This window comes from Alosa sapidissima, chromosome 21 (assembly GCF_018492685.1).
Source record: "Alosa sapidissima isolate fAloSap1 chromosome 21, fAloSap1.pri, whole genome shotgun sequence".
Classification (NCBI taxonomy): domain Eukaryota; kingdom Metazoa; phylum Chordata; class Actinopteri; order Clupeiformes; family Clupeidae; genus Alosa; species Alosa sapidissima.
This window is the reverse complement of record NC_055977.1, coordinates 20,787,409-20,801,832: the sequence shown is the minus strand read 5'-3', so window position 1 is coordinate 20,801,832 and position 14,424 is coordinate 20,787,409. Positions and strand designations below refer to the sequence as shown.

Genomic DNA, 14,424 nt, shown 5'->3' with positions numbered 1-14,424 from the left:
ACTCGAGTCAGAGTCAACACTCCAGGGAACACAATGCACAGAACGCACACACATCCATGGAACAAACAAAATGGTAACGCTTTAGAATAACATGTGCTTATTAGGTATTAACAGTACATAATAAGCAGTTATTTACAGTTATTTACAAATTTACTATTTGTAGTAAATTTTGCAGCCCCCCAATCTAAAGCGAGGACCATGTAGCCTATAGCTCCACAAGCCCAACCTTTATCTCTCTATCTAGCTTGGTTTAGCTGTGAGAAATGCACCTTCACCCTCACTGCAGTAATTTTGAAGGTGCATTTCTCACAGCTAAACCAAGCTAGATAGAGAGATAGAAGGTTGGGCTTGTGGAGCTATAGGCTACATGGTCCTCGCTTTAGATTGGGGGGCTGCAAAATTTACTACAAATAGGTAAGAAAGGTCTTATAAGCATATTAGTTATCCACCTCCACATCCACCCGCTGCTTGTTAACACTTACAACTGTTAACAAATATGCTTGTAAGTAACTTAAAAGGCTGCTTATTAACACTTACAAGCTGCATGTTAACAGTTAGTTAATGTTATTAAAGGATAACAACAGTTAACTAACTGTTAGTAATGAATTGTTAACTGCTTATTATGCACTGTTAATACCTAATAAGCACATGTTATTCTAAAGCGTTACCAACAAAATTTATCTAAAGCATGCAAGCTGTGCATACACGATATGGCCTCACAAGCAAGAACACGTTAAAGAATGTAATCTAATGTACACACACGAGATGTACACATTTTATTACTAAAGGATTAGGTGTAGCCCAGAGAAATGCCCAGTCAACATATAGCAGGTGTGTGCGGATATACTTCCTTGATAAGAGGAACATACCAACAGTGTAGCATGCCTATACATAAGCAGTTTTAAAATAAACAGTTTTAAAATATTCTGTCAGTGCAAGATTTTGAGGGATGCACAAACCTCGATGCAGGAGATGCACACATACCTCACAAGAATTAAAAGACATTTGTATGCAGATACTGTCCCACAGTCAATGTGCCAGCACATGACTATAATTGGGAGCACAGCTAGGGAAAGCATGCAAAAAGACACACACAAACACACACAGAATAGCAGGCAGGCATCAAACAGGGCATAGACGTGTGTGAATTTTTTGGGCAGAGTGAGATCATCCCCATCACTACTGAGGAGATGCCATATGACCGAACGGCACAGGGGCCGCGGAACCGTCCCGCCAGGCAGGTTCTCTGTGCCAAGCGGAATGTGAAACGAGAGCCCCCCCCTGCCGACTGTTTGAGTTGGTCAGCCGGTGCCTTTCCCAGCAGGGCCGGGAGCCGGCTGATAACAAAAAAAGTGCCTCCTAAGTAAATGTCCCCTCGGCAAAGAGGGTGTTATCAGAGCAAGCAGCATGGCACGGCGGCTAAGGCCTGTCACAGCGTAGGGACACAGCGGGAGGGTCTTGCTGTGTGTGTGTGTGTGTGTGTGTGTGTGTGTGTGTGTGTGTGTGTGTGTGTGTGTGTGTGTGTGTGTGTGTGTGTGTGTGTGCACAGGCTCTGCATAGCCCTCGGAGCCGCAGTCGATTCTGTAAATATAGAAGAATGCAGAGACTTGCCATTGTACACTGTCACTGACAAGTGCTTTTAAAGCTCAAAGAAGGGGAAAATTAAATTGGGTGCACTACACAAGAGGATCGGGTATTGCTTCACCTTAGAAAACAGAATGACCATTGTTCAACTAACTACAATGCCAGTCCTAGACTATGGTGATATTGGGAATAAGCATACAGCCTCTTCCACACTGAAATCACTAGGTACAGTTTACTACAGTTCTCTAGGCATTATTACTGGGGATGGTTTTATAACTTATCACTGCTAAATTTTCAACATGGCTGATGTTTCAGTGTTCTTGCTTTGACCTTTTTGCTCATTGTAGCTCATTTTTCTTCAACTTTTGCGTCACATGTTCTTTTGTTGTTGTGCTATTTGATAGCTGCTGTTGTTGTATGATTGTAAGCTCAGGGCATTGATGTAGAAGAACTAAATGCTCAAGCCACTCTTCCCTGAATATGATAATAATTCAAGTTGTATTGGATGATCAATATTAACTCAAACTGTCTGCAGGCAATGTACAGTGAGCTTTTTAACATGACATATTAATGGCATATTGTTTATTCACATGCAAATAATCATTACTTATATAATCTCCAGGCTAGAATTCAATCATGCCTTAATTTAATTTTAATCACACTGCCTGTTTTAGTGAAATATGCAAGCCTTTCACCTTGCACCGCCTCAGGAAAAACTGAGTTTTATGGGTGTGTGAAAGAGGACTATTAAAGCAAAGCAAACACTTGCAGAGAGCCTATAAGAGTGTATGAACAGAGACACTTTACCTGATGTATGCACACAGACACACTCACCACACACACACACACACACACACACACACACAACCACCATAGATACACCATCCACTCAAACACAGTGAGAGTGATGTGCCAAGACTGCTGAACAGAACTCATGCAAAATGTTTGAGAGCCAATCTCATGAGTTGGTTGATCCATGATTTCTCTGGCTCCGTTTGGCAGACTGTAACAAGTGATTGTGCATATGCCCTCTGGCTTAGGGTGGTGCATGCTTAGTGAATGGCATGTGTGTCTACTGTAGGTGCAGGCATGAAAGGTTGGCAGGTTACCTTCCCAGGCACGACGGCCCTTGAGAAAAGCTTGTTGAGCTGAACCAGTTCATTCGGTGTGGTGTCAAACTTCAGCGCTATGCTGTTTAGGGTGTCCCTTGATTCCACCTGTGAGATCAAAACAACAACATCATCAGCAACAACCAAAACGATAAATATCCACTCTCCAAGCATATGAGCACATACTCGGTGTAGCATTCATGCAAGAGCTTAACCTGGATTGTATGCTCTGTAGATGATCTCATTTCATTGTGGAATTGAATATTATTAAATCAAATCACTTTTATTTATATAGTGCATGTTTGTACACAGAGTGCAACTCAACTCAACTTAAATAAACATGACAAAGTTGTAAAGCAGCAGGACATGATTTTTTCTGTTGTTCTGTTTGTGAGATCACCAGATCTCAGCCTTTTTATGAGGTCTTTTTTTATACTGAGATTGTGACATTTAAATGCATCAGCACAAGCCACTGCATGCTGCTCCACCATGGGCTCTGATGAACGCTTTATTTCAGCATGATCTGTAGACACAACCTTGAATGATTTTGCCCTAAACCCCAGCCATTAATCCTATGGCCTCAAAGCCCTTCACTAGGTCTAAAGCTCCTATTAGAAACACCAATACTCATCCAGTTTATTAATGCTTAAATGTTGTGCTTTATTCACATATGAGTTTAGAGCATGTGATCAGTTGAAGATGGACAGAGCTTGTGGCCAAATGGAGACGTCGAGTGGCAGACTGGAGTGGAGTGGAACCCGGAGGGCAGTCTGTTTGCTTAGCACACAGAACAGCGAGACCTCTCGTAGATTCTTCAAATGTCAGGTTACAAACACACACACACACACACACACACACACACACACACACGCACACATACGGAGTTGGGGCGGGGTCTTTCTGGGGGCAAGAGCACAGCGATCTGAAAGCTTTTAAGGAAACATTTATAAAACATGTGGCGTATGCAGAAGGGTGGTCACCATAAAGCCAACGCAAAGGTCAGACATACTATAGAGCAGAAGACGGGCAACTGTGTACATGCAATGAGAGACCATCAAGGATAAAGTTTAAGTTGACTGGCATTTAGCGGACGCTTTTATCTAATGTGACCCTGACCGGGCTGAATGATTGTTATTTTCCAAAGCCAAATGTAAGGATACTACATTGTATATTCACTAAAAGTGCTGCACTGCTTAGAAGAATTGTAAATACACAGTTATATACATGCAGATAGAATAAAAGAATCATGGCATTATGAGTCTGGATGGAACAAAAAAGAGTATCTTTTTTGAGTGCTGATCCCTGTTACTTCCTATCAAATGTAATCATTCTCAGACGTTATCTCTCACCTGAGCTGTATGACGCATGACGTATGCGGTTGACTGCCACCTCAGCATACTCATTTAAAGGTCCTAATTACAACCATTAAGGATTTGATTTACGATGATATTGTGCATCACTAAAGGCGAAATTCTTGACATTATTTTAACTTTGGTTTGGAATCAACCTAGTTTTAAAAAACAAATTAGAGAATTATGATCTGCATTTAGCTTCAACCACACCAGGGAAGAGAACTTGACCTCAAATCAGTCCTCAGAGAAACGGAACCTACAGTCGTCTTAACATTTGTTATCATAACCACTTCTACAATGAAAATAATTCAAAACTGCAAACTACCAACACCTGATAAGCAAATCTACAGCTTAACATGTTCAAACAGAAAGGAACCACCTGAGCTTCTCCTGCCTACAGCAAATATGGGAGCGTTTTCCCCACAGGGTGAGCATGGCAAAAGGCCACGGGACTTGACACAACAGACCTATGACTAAATCCCGACTTCTCCATCCAGTGGTCACACACGGAACAGCAGGATGCATTCGTCCCCAATCTACTGCAATGAATCCACGGGCCAGGGCATTCCAAACAGGATATGCACACTCCGGATCAGTCATCGGTTCATTGAGTTCCGACCAGTGGAAGTGGCGGTCCAATCCCTCGGCAGCCGAGGCTCGGATCACAGGATCACGCAGCTACCTGATCCGTTACACGCCAAATCAATGACTCTCATTGGGTATCACTTACAAGCCAACAGCCAATCATGAATTATTTAAAAGATGCTTGTCGTCGCATGCTTTCAAATTGCCCCCTTTATAGGATGGTATAGCAACAAGAACAAAGCTCAGAATAAGAACAAAACTACTTTTCTTACAGCTATGTTCAAAGTGTGAAGATGAAAAAATAGTGTTTGTGCTAAACTAACTGAACATGCAAGTCATACAAAACAACAAGGAACTCCAGTGTTTTTCCAATCCAGACATTGATTAATAGACATATTAATCAATACCGTCTGCCAAAGGTCATCCCTTATAGAAATAAGAGCTGAAATGGATCTGCTATAAAGTGTTGGGTTTCACAACAGACACACAAAGCAGTCCTCGCCACGCTATCTCACTAAACATCGCTGGTGTTTACAGAGAGTTTAACAGAATAAAGAGAGTTCAACCCATTATTTTCTCTGTTTAAAAAAAAAAAAAACACACAGAGTGATTGATCTAAAGGGAACCAGAATCAACAGCTCATAGCTATTTGACTAACAATAGCATTCTATCTTTTGAGGTGACCTACTTCTGCTTTGGGACTGCTCGTACTTAAGGAATAGACTGTTTAAAGATTACATTGTATGTCCCGTCCTTGGGAAGAAGGGGGGGGAGTATTACTCGGTTATGCTTTTTCCCCTAGTCTAGTATCAGGGTCGTTCCATTTACTCTCACAGTGAGTACAGTGGGAACAGCCAGCACAGACTCAGTCACTGCAATCAAAACTTATGAATGCTGTGTTGGAACCAGCCAAGAGATAAAACAAACCCTGCTATAATTAAAACAAATTAAAAACAAATTAAGTCGAGTTTGCAAGAAAGGTTTATAAATAGGTTTATAAATAGGTGTACAAATCGCAGTCACTGCTGATTTGTATCTGTGGAAAACACTTCCTCTTTGCTATGGTGCCAACTTCCTCTCGAGGGAACAAACAAACTCGCTCTCTCCCCACAGCCTTCAGTGGTGGGTAAATATAAAACATATGCAAGCAGTTGGGTGCGAAGGTACACCACTTAGTTTGTTTGGTTTAAGAAACAGTTTCTACAGGTAAGCAATTTGAGGGTGGCAAGTGAGCTACACCGTTTTGTACTCGGGTGTTCTGTTTAACAGAACGAGTTATGTAACAGGCATTCCATATCTATCTGCTCAAAGAAATTTAGGAACTACCCTCATTTTGCAAGAGCATGTTAGGGACACTGATGCAATGTCTTACATATCGTGAAAACAAAAAATCTCATACTTATACTTCCCATGGTCTGTTCAGCATTCCGCTATTCTAAGAGTAATGGAACATTTACAAGTTAGAAGGTTCTACATAATATAATCTTCAGGGCTGACCAGTTAAAACTGACAAAACAGAACACTGCATGTTTATGGGCTTTCCATTCTCTCAATGAGAAAAACACATTTGACCAGGCTCATCACAACCACCACAGCAATCATATTTTATTCATACATATTAACCATACTTCTAAACAGCAATGTCTGAACCCAGTTTGCCATGTTTTGTAACATACATTTCCCTCATCATCCAAGCGGAGGGTTCTGAAGAACAAGACAAAGAAACTCTTCCCATAACCCTTATTGCCAGGGCACCCCCCCCCCCCTCTCTCAAAAATGACAGTAGTAGAGATGGGGAGCAGACTCCACACTGACTGACAGTGGAACTAATCATGTAGAATAGCTCTTAGAAATAACAAATATCCAAAGACAGGACCTCCATGCTGGATCAGGGAGGGTCCATGCATCATTAGAGAAGGCTGTCAGCAGCAGGCTGCCCTCAGGATGGATCAGCCTGTAGGGTCTCCAGCTCTCCTTCTCTCTCTCCCTCTCTCTCAGACTTTATCTACAAATCCTCCTCCTCTAAACTCTCCATGTCTTTCTGTTGCCCTCACTCGCCCCTTGATCGCTGTTACCAGGGAGAAACAGCAGCCCCAGATTTGAGGGTCATTTCAAGAGCACAACAAGAGGAGGGCTACAGCTCAGTTACCAGTTAGGGAAAGGGAACCAGATCTCTCTTTCTGCTCTCTCCCTCCCTCCTCCCTCTTTCTCTTTCTCTTTCTCTCTCTCTCTCCCCCCTTTACACCAAATCAATAAAGATGATAAATGCTGGAGGAAGGGTCATTTGCAAGTGCAGCACAGGAGTCTATCTGCTCCCACAAACAGATGTACTGCCAGAGAGAAAAACAGAGAAAGAGAGAGCTAAGAGAACACATGAGAGGAAGGCAGAGAGAAAGAGAGAGAAGCATAAGGTAGAGGCAAGAGAGAATGAGGAAGGTAGGGTTATAAATATAGATAGAGCGAGACCGGTAAGGAGAGATGGAGAGAGGGGGCAGAGAGATATGGAGGGAGAGGCAAGCAGGATTTATTCAGATGAGGGAGGCAGTTTTCTGTCTCCATTGGAGCGCCAGCTCTGAATCCCACCACACAGCAGGCACGTGGTGCAATGAGAAATAGAAAACAGACTTAGCATGTCAGAGATAACCTCTGTATAGTGGTGTGTAGGTGTGTGTGTGTGTGTGTGTGTGTGTGTGTGTGTATGTGTGTATCTGTAACAAACACACACACACACACACAGATGCAGACAGCAACTTATGTAAACAAAGCCACCTGGACTCATTATACTGAATGGGAGAGAGGGAACAGACACACACAAACACACACGCACGCACACACAAACACACACACACACACACACACACACACACACACACACACACACACACAGACACACACAGCAGAGAAAGAGAGCAGCACACAGAAAACAAGAGATGCACACACATGGCGAACGAGAGAGAGAGAAAAAGAGAGAGGAATAGAAGAAGAGTGAAAAGGAAACAGAGATGGAGGGAGCATAAATAAAGAGAAGCCCATACTCACAGAGTACTCGATGGTGCCTTTGGGTCTCTGGAAGGACATGCGGCGTCCATCCTTGCGCTCGGTCTTCTTCTGGCCGGTGTCTGAAAGCAAGCGAGGAAGAGCTCGCGTTACACTGGTCATGGTCCTCCTCTCCCGTCTCTTCATCTCACCCCCGCATGTCAGCCCACCCCACCAGCCAGCCCGCTAACCGGCTAGCCACGGAGAGAGGAGGGAGGAGATAAACAATGGACAGAACGAGTGAGAGAGGAGGAGGAAGAGGAGTGGAACAGATCTGCTCTCTCTCTCCACAGTGAGCCCGGTGTCACCTGCCTCGGTTGTGTTTGTGCGAGGAGTGGCTGCTTTTTCTCTCTGTCTCAGTCTCTCTCTCTCGCTCTCTCCTGCTGTCACTTGCACACAGGTCTCTCTTCACCTTGCCATCCCACTCCACCCCCTCCCACCCTCCTCTCCTGTGCCTCACTCCCCTCTACCCTCCCATCCCCTCTCTGGCTGGGATGTGCACAGAGCTGAGACCTTAGCAAGGGCAGATCATGCCTCTACTCTAGGGACCAAAGGCAAATTGTGTGTGTATGTGTGTGAGAGAGAAGAGAGAGAGGAGAGTGAGTGTGATGAAGGAAAGGTCTGTTTCTGGTCTTGTGCCTATATGTATAATATGTGTGACAGAGAGAGGCATAGTGGCACAAATACAGAGAGAGAGAGAGAGAGAGAGAGAGAGAGAGAGAGAGAGAGAGAGAGAGAGAGAGAGAGAGAGAGAGAGAGAGAGAGAGAGAGAGAGAGAGAGAGAGAGAGAGAGAGAGAGGTTAAGAATGCAATATGCAATACTTTAAATTACAGACCACCAAATCAATGTTTGTTGTTTATGGTGCAATATAAATAAATATCTTGAATCAAAATAGATGGATGAAAGGAGAGCAAGAGCCAAGTAAAAACAAGGGAGTGAGAGTGGGAAGGGAAGGGAAGAGTGAAGAGGGAAGGTGAGAGCTCAGCTCTCCTTTGAGAAGAGTGGCTGCCTTAGGCTATTTCATCATTCCATTATGTTTCTATAGAATGTCAAAAACAGAAGTGAGTGATGTGCCAACTCTACAGCAGCTTTAAAGAAGCATCTGTGATGAGAAAGCATTTTCAAGGCTTGCATGCTTTACTGTATGTAGAACTGTTCATATATCTTGTTGGGCAATAACTTTGGAATACTGCATTCATTTCCTTTGTCACTGTGCGTCACCTAAGATACTGGGCACTTGGGGCTAATTAAATTACAAAAACAGTACAGTGTAGGAAACCAACCACTTATTCCTTCATTTCACATACTGGGGTGCCTAGCAATTTTCCTTCCTCGTAATGAACACCTCGAGAGAATAATGTTCTCTTGGAGATTAGGTTCATAAGGGATCCAAGGAGTAGATAGAATGATTTTCTTTTCTTCTTTTGAGGAAACCATGTGACCACATAAAACAGAATTTAGCTGACAGCCACTCTCTACTGAAAGCTTTCCAAGGGACCGGAGCCGTTTAGCACTTTATGGAGGAGCACAGACCACAATCCCCTTTGCTTAGAGTGTGGCACATTAGAGACACGTTACCGTTTCCAGTCATGGGCTCCCTGAATCTGGTACTCACACATATACAGACAGACAGACACTTTCCACAAGCATGATTTATTTTGAGCCATCAGAGCCCAATCCATCCTTCCACATATGAAGGAAGAATGAAGCTCCTGACTACGGTCACATTGAAGATTCAAAATAAATTTAAAAAAAACACAGCTATCAGACAGAAAAAAAAGATCTGCATATTTGCCTTTGCCTTGACAACTGCCATGTAATATTCAAACCCCATGCTGCAAGTTTCAGACAAAGGGAAAAATGCTCACAAGGAGTCAAACCTGTTTCATGTCACCAGGCTCAAAAGATTGCCCATGACAGAAAAAAAACATAATCCTGACTACTCTGACACAACTGTACAAATCAGTACTAAAGTGCACCACCAGGCTCACAACACATGACCAATCAGAACAGATCTTGTATATTTGAATGGTTTTAACGAGACCGTCTACTGTCGATGCTTGCAGAAAATAGACAGTTGTAGAGGTTTTTGCATGAGGTAAACACAAGTCATGTTCATGACTAAGCAACTGGCTCCTACACATGTGCTGTAGCAACGGAACCAGCCAGCAACAGAATAGATAACCCATGTTGGTGCTGTAGTGTGTGTGTGTGTGTGTGTGTGTGTGTGTGTGTGTGGGGGGGGGGGGGGGGGTTGCATAGTCTTTCTTATTATAGAAAGAAAACATTCCCTCCCCTGGTCCATTTAGCTATTACAATCAGTCGGTTAAGGACGTGTCACAACAGATGATTTATGTAGACACAGGGGGCTGGCCCCCAGCCTCCTTTGTTGACAAATGACTCCGGCTTTCTCCTGGCAAGACACCTGTCCTGGCAAGACATCCGTCCTGGCTAGCAGTCTCCGAAGGGACGCGGTAATGAAAGCCCTGTTCGGTTAAAAAGGTCCGAGTGCTGTTCATTATTTTCCAGCCGGGGCTCATAATGAGCCTGTTCCCCCTGACAACTGCCTGTCAAGCTGATGTGCCACTCTGGGGAGGGCGCCAGGCTCACAATTTACCCACAATGCCCTGCAGAGGGTCAGGTAAGAGCAAGCATAAGGATAGTGTATCACCAGCAACCAAGTTCCACGTTCACAGTCTTATTGGTTGCTAGAAGAGCCAGTGATTCATTTCGCAATGGGTACATATCAGCACTGTAATCAGTGAATAAATTTAATTTTATGTCAGCGGCTTAATGCCCACAGAACGATTAAGCAGATCAACCAAATGATGTCCCAATGGTTTGGTCACATCCTATTACATGTCTGGCACAGAATGAAGCATCACAATAATTGTGGTCATCTTTTACCGGGCCAAACTTGCCGTTATGTCATTTTCTCTTGCGATTACAATGTGAACAGCCATTTATAAAAAAAGCTAAATACAGTTTGCCTTGATTTGTTCCCTTTATCATCATAAAGTGAATATATATTAAGGTAATTGGAAGAACAAGAAATGTCTTCACATTATTTATAGCCTTATGCCTGCATAAATCAAATTGTTGCATAGCCGCTAACATAACATAATGAAGGAAACAAAAATCAGCATGTGACTAAATCAAGAATATAATGTTCATATCTGGATCTTCTGGAATTTGGTACCTGAATGTGCTTCTTAGATTACAAAACCCCTCAACTAATCTAGCTGCACAACAAAATTAAGCAATACGACACATGACCATCATATCACTCACATACTGTACCAGCACTTATCTCTATCAGTGCAACTGCAATGTGGTAAAGGTCAAAGCTACAATACTTCAGCGAATCAGAGCAAAGCATCCACTTACAAGTCACCTGTGGATGACATTCAAAGGCAACCTACTGTGTCACTAGTAATTACTACCAGCTGCATCTGTCCACAGAAACAGAGTCTAAAGAAGGGGCATGCACAACTCACAAGACCACATGCCTAAAGCAGTGAGTCAGGACAGCTGAGGGAACTCAAAATCCTGCACATCCACACAAGGGACACAGAGGGAGACACAGTGCGAGACCTAAACGCACCCTTTTCTCCCCTTCTCTCCTCACTGAAGCAGGTACAACCGTGCATTGTCACCGTGGTTTGACTTGCCTCAGTGGGTTATTTATAGGGCCTGGGACCACGCTGGCTTCACACAGGCAGCGGAAGTGACTGCTTGGCTGGGGACGGCAGAGCAGATGCCCTCCACAGACGTAATCAGGTGGGGGGGTGGTGGCGGTGTGTGGTGATGGGGGTGCGACTGTCAGGGGTACAATGAAGCCTGACCATAGCGTCCGGAGGAATTACAGTGTGGCATTGTAAAGCCTGCAGGTGGAGGTGTAGTGGTGGTAGTGGTGGTGGAGGAAGAGGGGTGGAGTGATGATTGTGTTGGTGGCAGGATGAGGAAGTACTCAGGGTTTTCAGAGGGGGGGGGGGGGGGGGGGGGGGCACTTCAGCGTCTGTGATGACTTTGCTCTGGTGACCAGCCGTCAGGAGGATGAGCAAGGGAAGTGGTGAGCACCAGGAAGGGGACACAGAGTTCTGCCTGACATTTTTAGACAGCATGGATGAAATGGCAGGTTTGACGCAGATCTGGGCTCCCCCTGTATATTCCCTTCGCTCATGACCACATGAGAAACACAGGCAAAAGACAGAGAGAGAGCATCAAATAAAAGACCATTATTTATTTATTTAAAATCTCCTTCTCATCACATAGATGTAACTGAAGATAAATACATGGTTAAGGCTGCGCTAGTTGGCATGTTTCTTGTTTCGTTTGCTGATGCAAAACCATGTTTCATAGTCCTGGTTAAATAACAAACCAAAGAATAACAATGGCTTCACAGTTTTGAAGCTACACATTTATGAATCTGTTTTATTGGTACTGGCGAAAACTTCATCTGCAGTTGGTCATTCCCCTCGGTATGCAGTGGCGACAAAATGAAAAGTACTCGAGTAGAACTGTTAATTGTATTAAAATTCAATCAAATTCACTTTAACCAGCAATATTATACCTTAACAGAAATCATCTAATGAAGGATAATAAAACTAAGAGTAAAATGTGTCCTGACCCTGCAGGTCTGTTAGGCAAAGGAGCGGTGTTTAATATTGACTGCAGAAAGGAATGCCATGTCAGTGTCACCTGCTGCACCTCGAGGGAGCCAGGGGGGCCTGTACCCTAATGAGACGCAAGCCACACAAAGGCTATAGATCGAAGGGGCAGCATCTCTCTTGTTACCATAGAGATCAATATGAAAGAGGAAGAGGGAGAAAGACAGAGAGAGAGATAGAGGGGGTAGGAGACATACAGAGAGAAAGAAAGAAAGAGAGAGATGTGAGACGAGAAGAGGCAGAGAGAGAGAGAGAGAGAGAGAGAGAGAGAGAGAGAGAGAGAGAGAGAGAGAGAGAGAGAGACAGAGACAGAGAGAGAGAGAGACAGAGACAGAGAGAGAGAGAGAGAGAGAGAGACAGAGACAGAGATGTGAGAAGAGGAGAGGCAAAGAGAGAGAGTGTTTAGGTCAGCTCGAAAGAACACAAACTCGGCATTTCGCCCCATAGCTCCCTGCCGCCTGTCAAATTAGAGGCGAGGGGAGCAGCCTCTTGACAGGCTTTTGTAACAGAATCGTTACATGGATTTTTAGGCTGCTGCCACTCACCCGCCCTGTCACCATGCTTCTGCTCTGGGCTGTCACTTCCCATTCCACAGGGACCCTGCCCACACAGAAGCTACAACTGGGCCACAACTTCCTCTGCAGGAGGAAGTCGCACAATTTTATATGGCTGAAAAGGCCATGTTTGCTCCCTGTACGTGTGTAGTATTTAACATGGCTTCTGTCATAATGGCAAGTTTGTAGGTTTATGGATTAAAACTGAGAATTTAAAAGCAGTGAGGATTTGTAGAAATACATTTCCATAGACATTTTCCTTGCCCATAGCAGTAGGGGCTGGGACTGGGAGGAGATAGACTACTGAAAGTAACCAGTAATTCTAAGGATACAGTAATACACTTCTAGGATACAGTAATTCTATTCTACCACACCATATCAATCCAAGAACACATATCTAACACATCAGTAAAATGGCATCCAGGGCCCTGATATACATCAAACATGCCACCTCATTCACCCTTCATTTTTCCGCTGATGCCGATGCTACAACCTACATTCCTCTTGACGTTAAAAGTTATAAGCACGTCTGATATAGCGCAACCTATTGATGAAAATTCCACATAGTAAATAAATAGGCCTCGGAGTTCAGGTGTATTTTAAGGTCACCAAAAATAAGAGAGCAAGTGTGGTGAATTCTGCAGCAGTTAGATTAGATGAGCTCAGTGAGAGCGGGACAGGTGTCAGTGTTGCGCTACACAGCAGAGACCCTCACAACTTCACATAGTTAGTGAGTATATTAGGCAATTTGGCATAGACTCGAGATTTACACTTAAATGATATGTCAGGCCCAGGAAAGCACTTGGAGGGAACAACTGAAACGTCATGCTTTGGGAAGGAAATCTTAAAAGAACACAAACGCCGTGTGGCGACGTGTACAAAGTAAACGTTGGCCTAAATATGTGGCAACATATTTCATAATGAATTAATTAATTTCATGTCAGTGCATTTGATAATATTGTAATTACCCTATTGCAAATTGTATAGTTAAACAAGCTTAATGTGCCTTAAAGCTCCCGCCTCTGCATTGGTATTTGTAAGATGATGAGACAGGCTACCTGATGGATATAGCTGCCTGTGATGAATACATTTGTAGCCTATAGTCAGAGACGCCATAATATCTATCCACTACACACACATTAACAACGGTTGGTCTGTAAAGGAGGATTACCTTCAGGTTCTGCATAAAAGTCCTTGAAGGAAATTCTACGGATACGAGTACTCTCATGCGTTATGATTTTTCCACTTGGTGGACTGATTTGTCCCGATGATGAAAAAACAGAATCCATACTTTCAGTGTCACGATATGACAGTAAGACATAAAAACTAGGCTTACATTACTGAAATGAAATGAAATGGGATATCGCCAGTAGCTCAAGCCAATTCCAAGCACAAACATGTGCTGACAGAGGGAGGTGCGTGAAGCAGGAACTAAGCCTCGCCGAGGAAACTTTTACTTGCTGGCATGCAGACTACAGCATGCCGAAGGAACGAGAATAAGTGCTGACAATTTATGATTGCGCATGTAAATCG

General features: G+C 43.6%; 1 protein-coding gene across 1 annotated transcript in view; it reads right to left on the bottom strand.

Annotated features, from left to right (window-relative positions):
* Nucleotides 1-14,424, bottom strand: part of oxr1b (oxidation resistance 1b) — a 53,404-nt gene that overhangs the window by 21,406 nt on the left and 17,574 nt on the right. Inside the window, 2 exon segments of the mRNA XM_042076552.1 lie at nt 2,694-2,801; nt 7,670-7,749. Coding sequence (XP_041932486.1) covers nt 2,694-2,801; nt 7,670-7,749 — 188 coding nt within the window.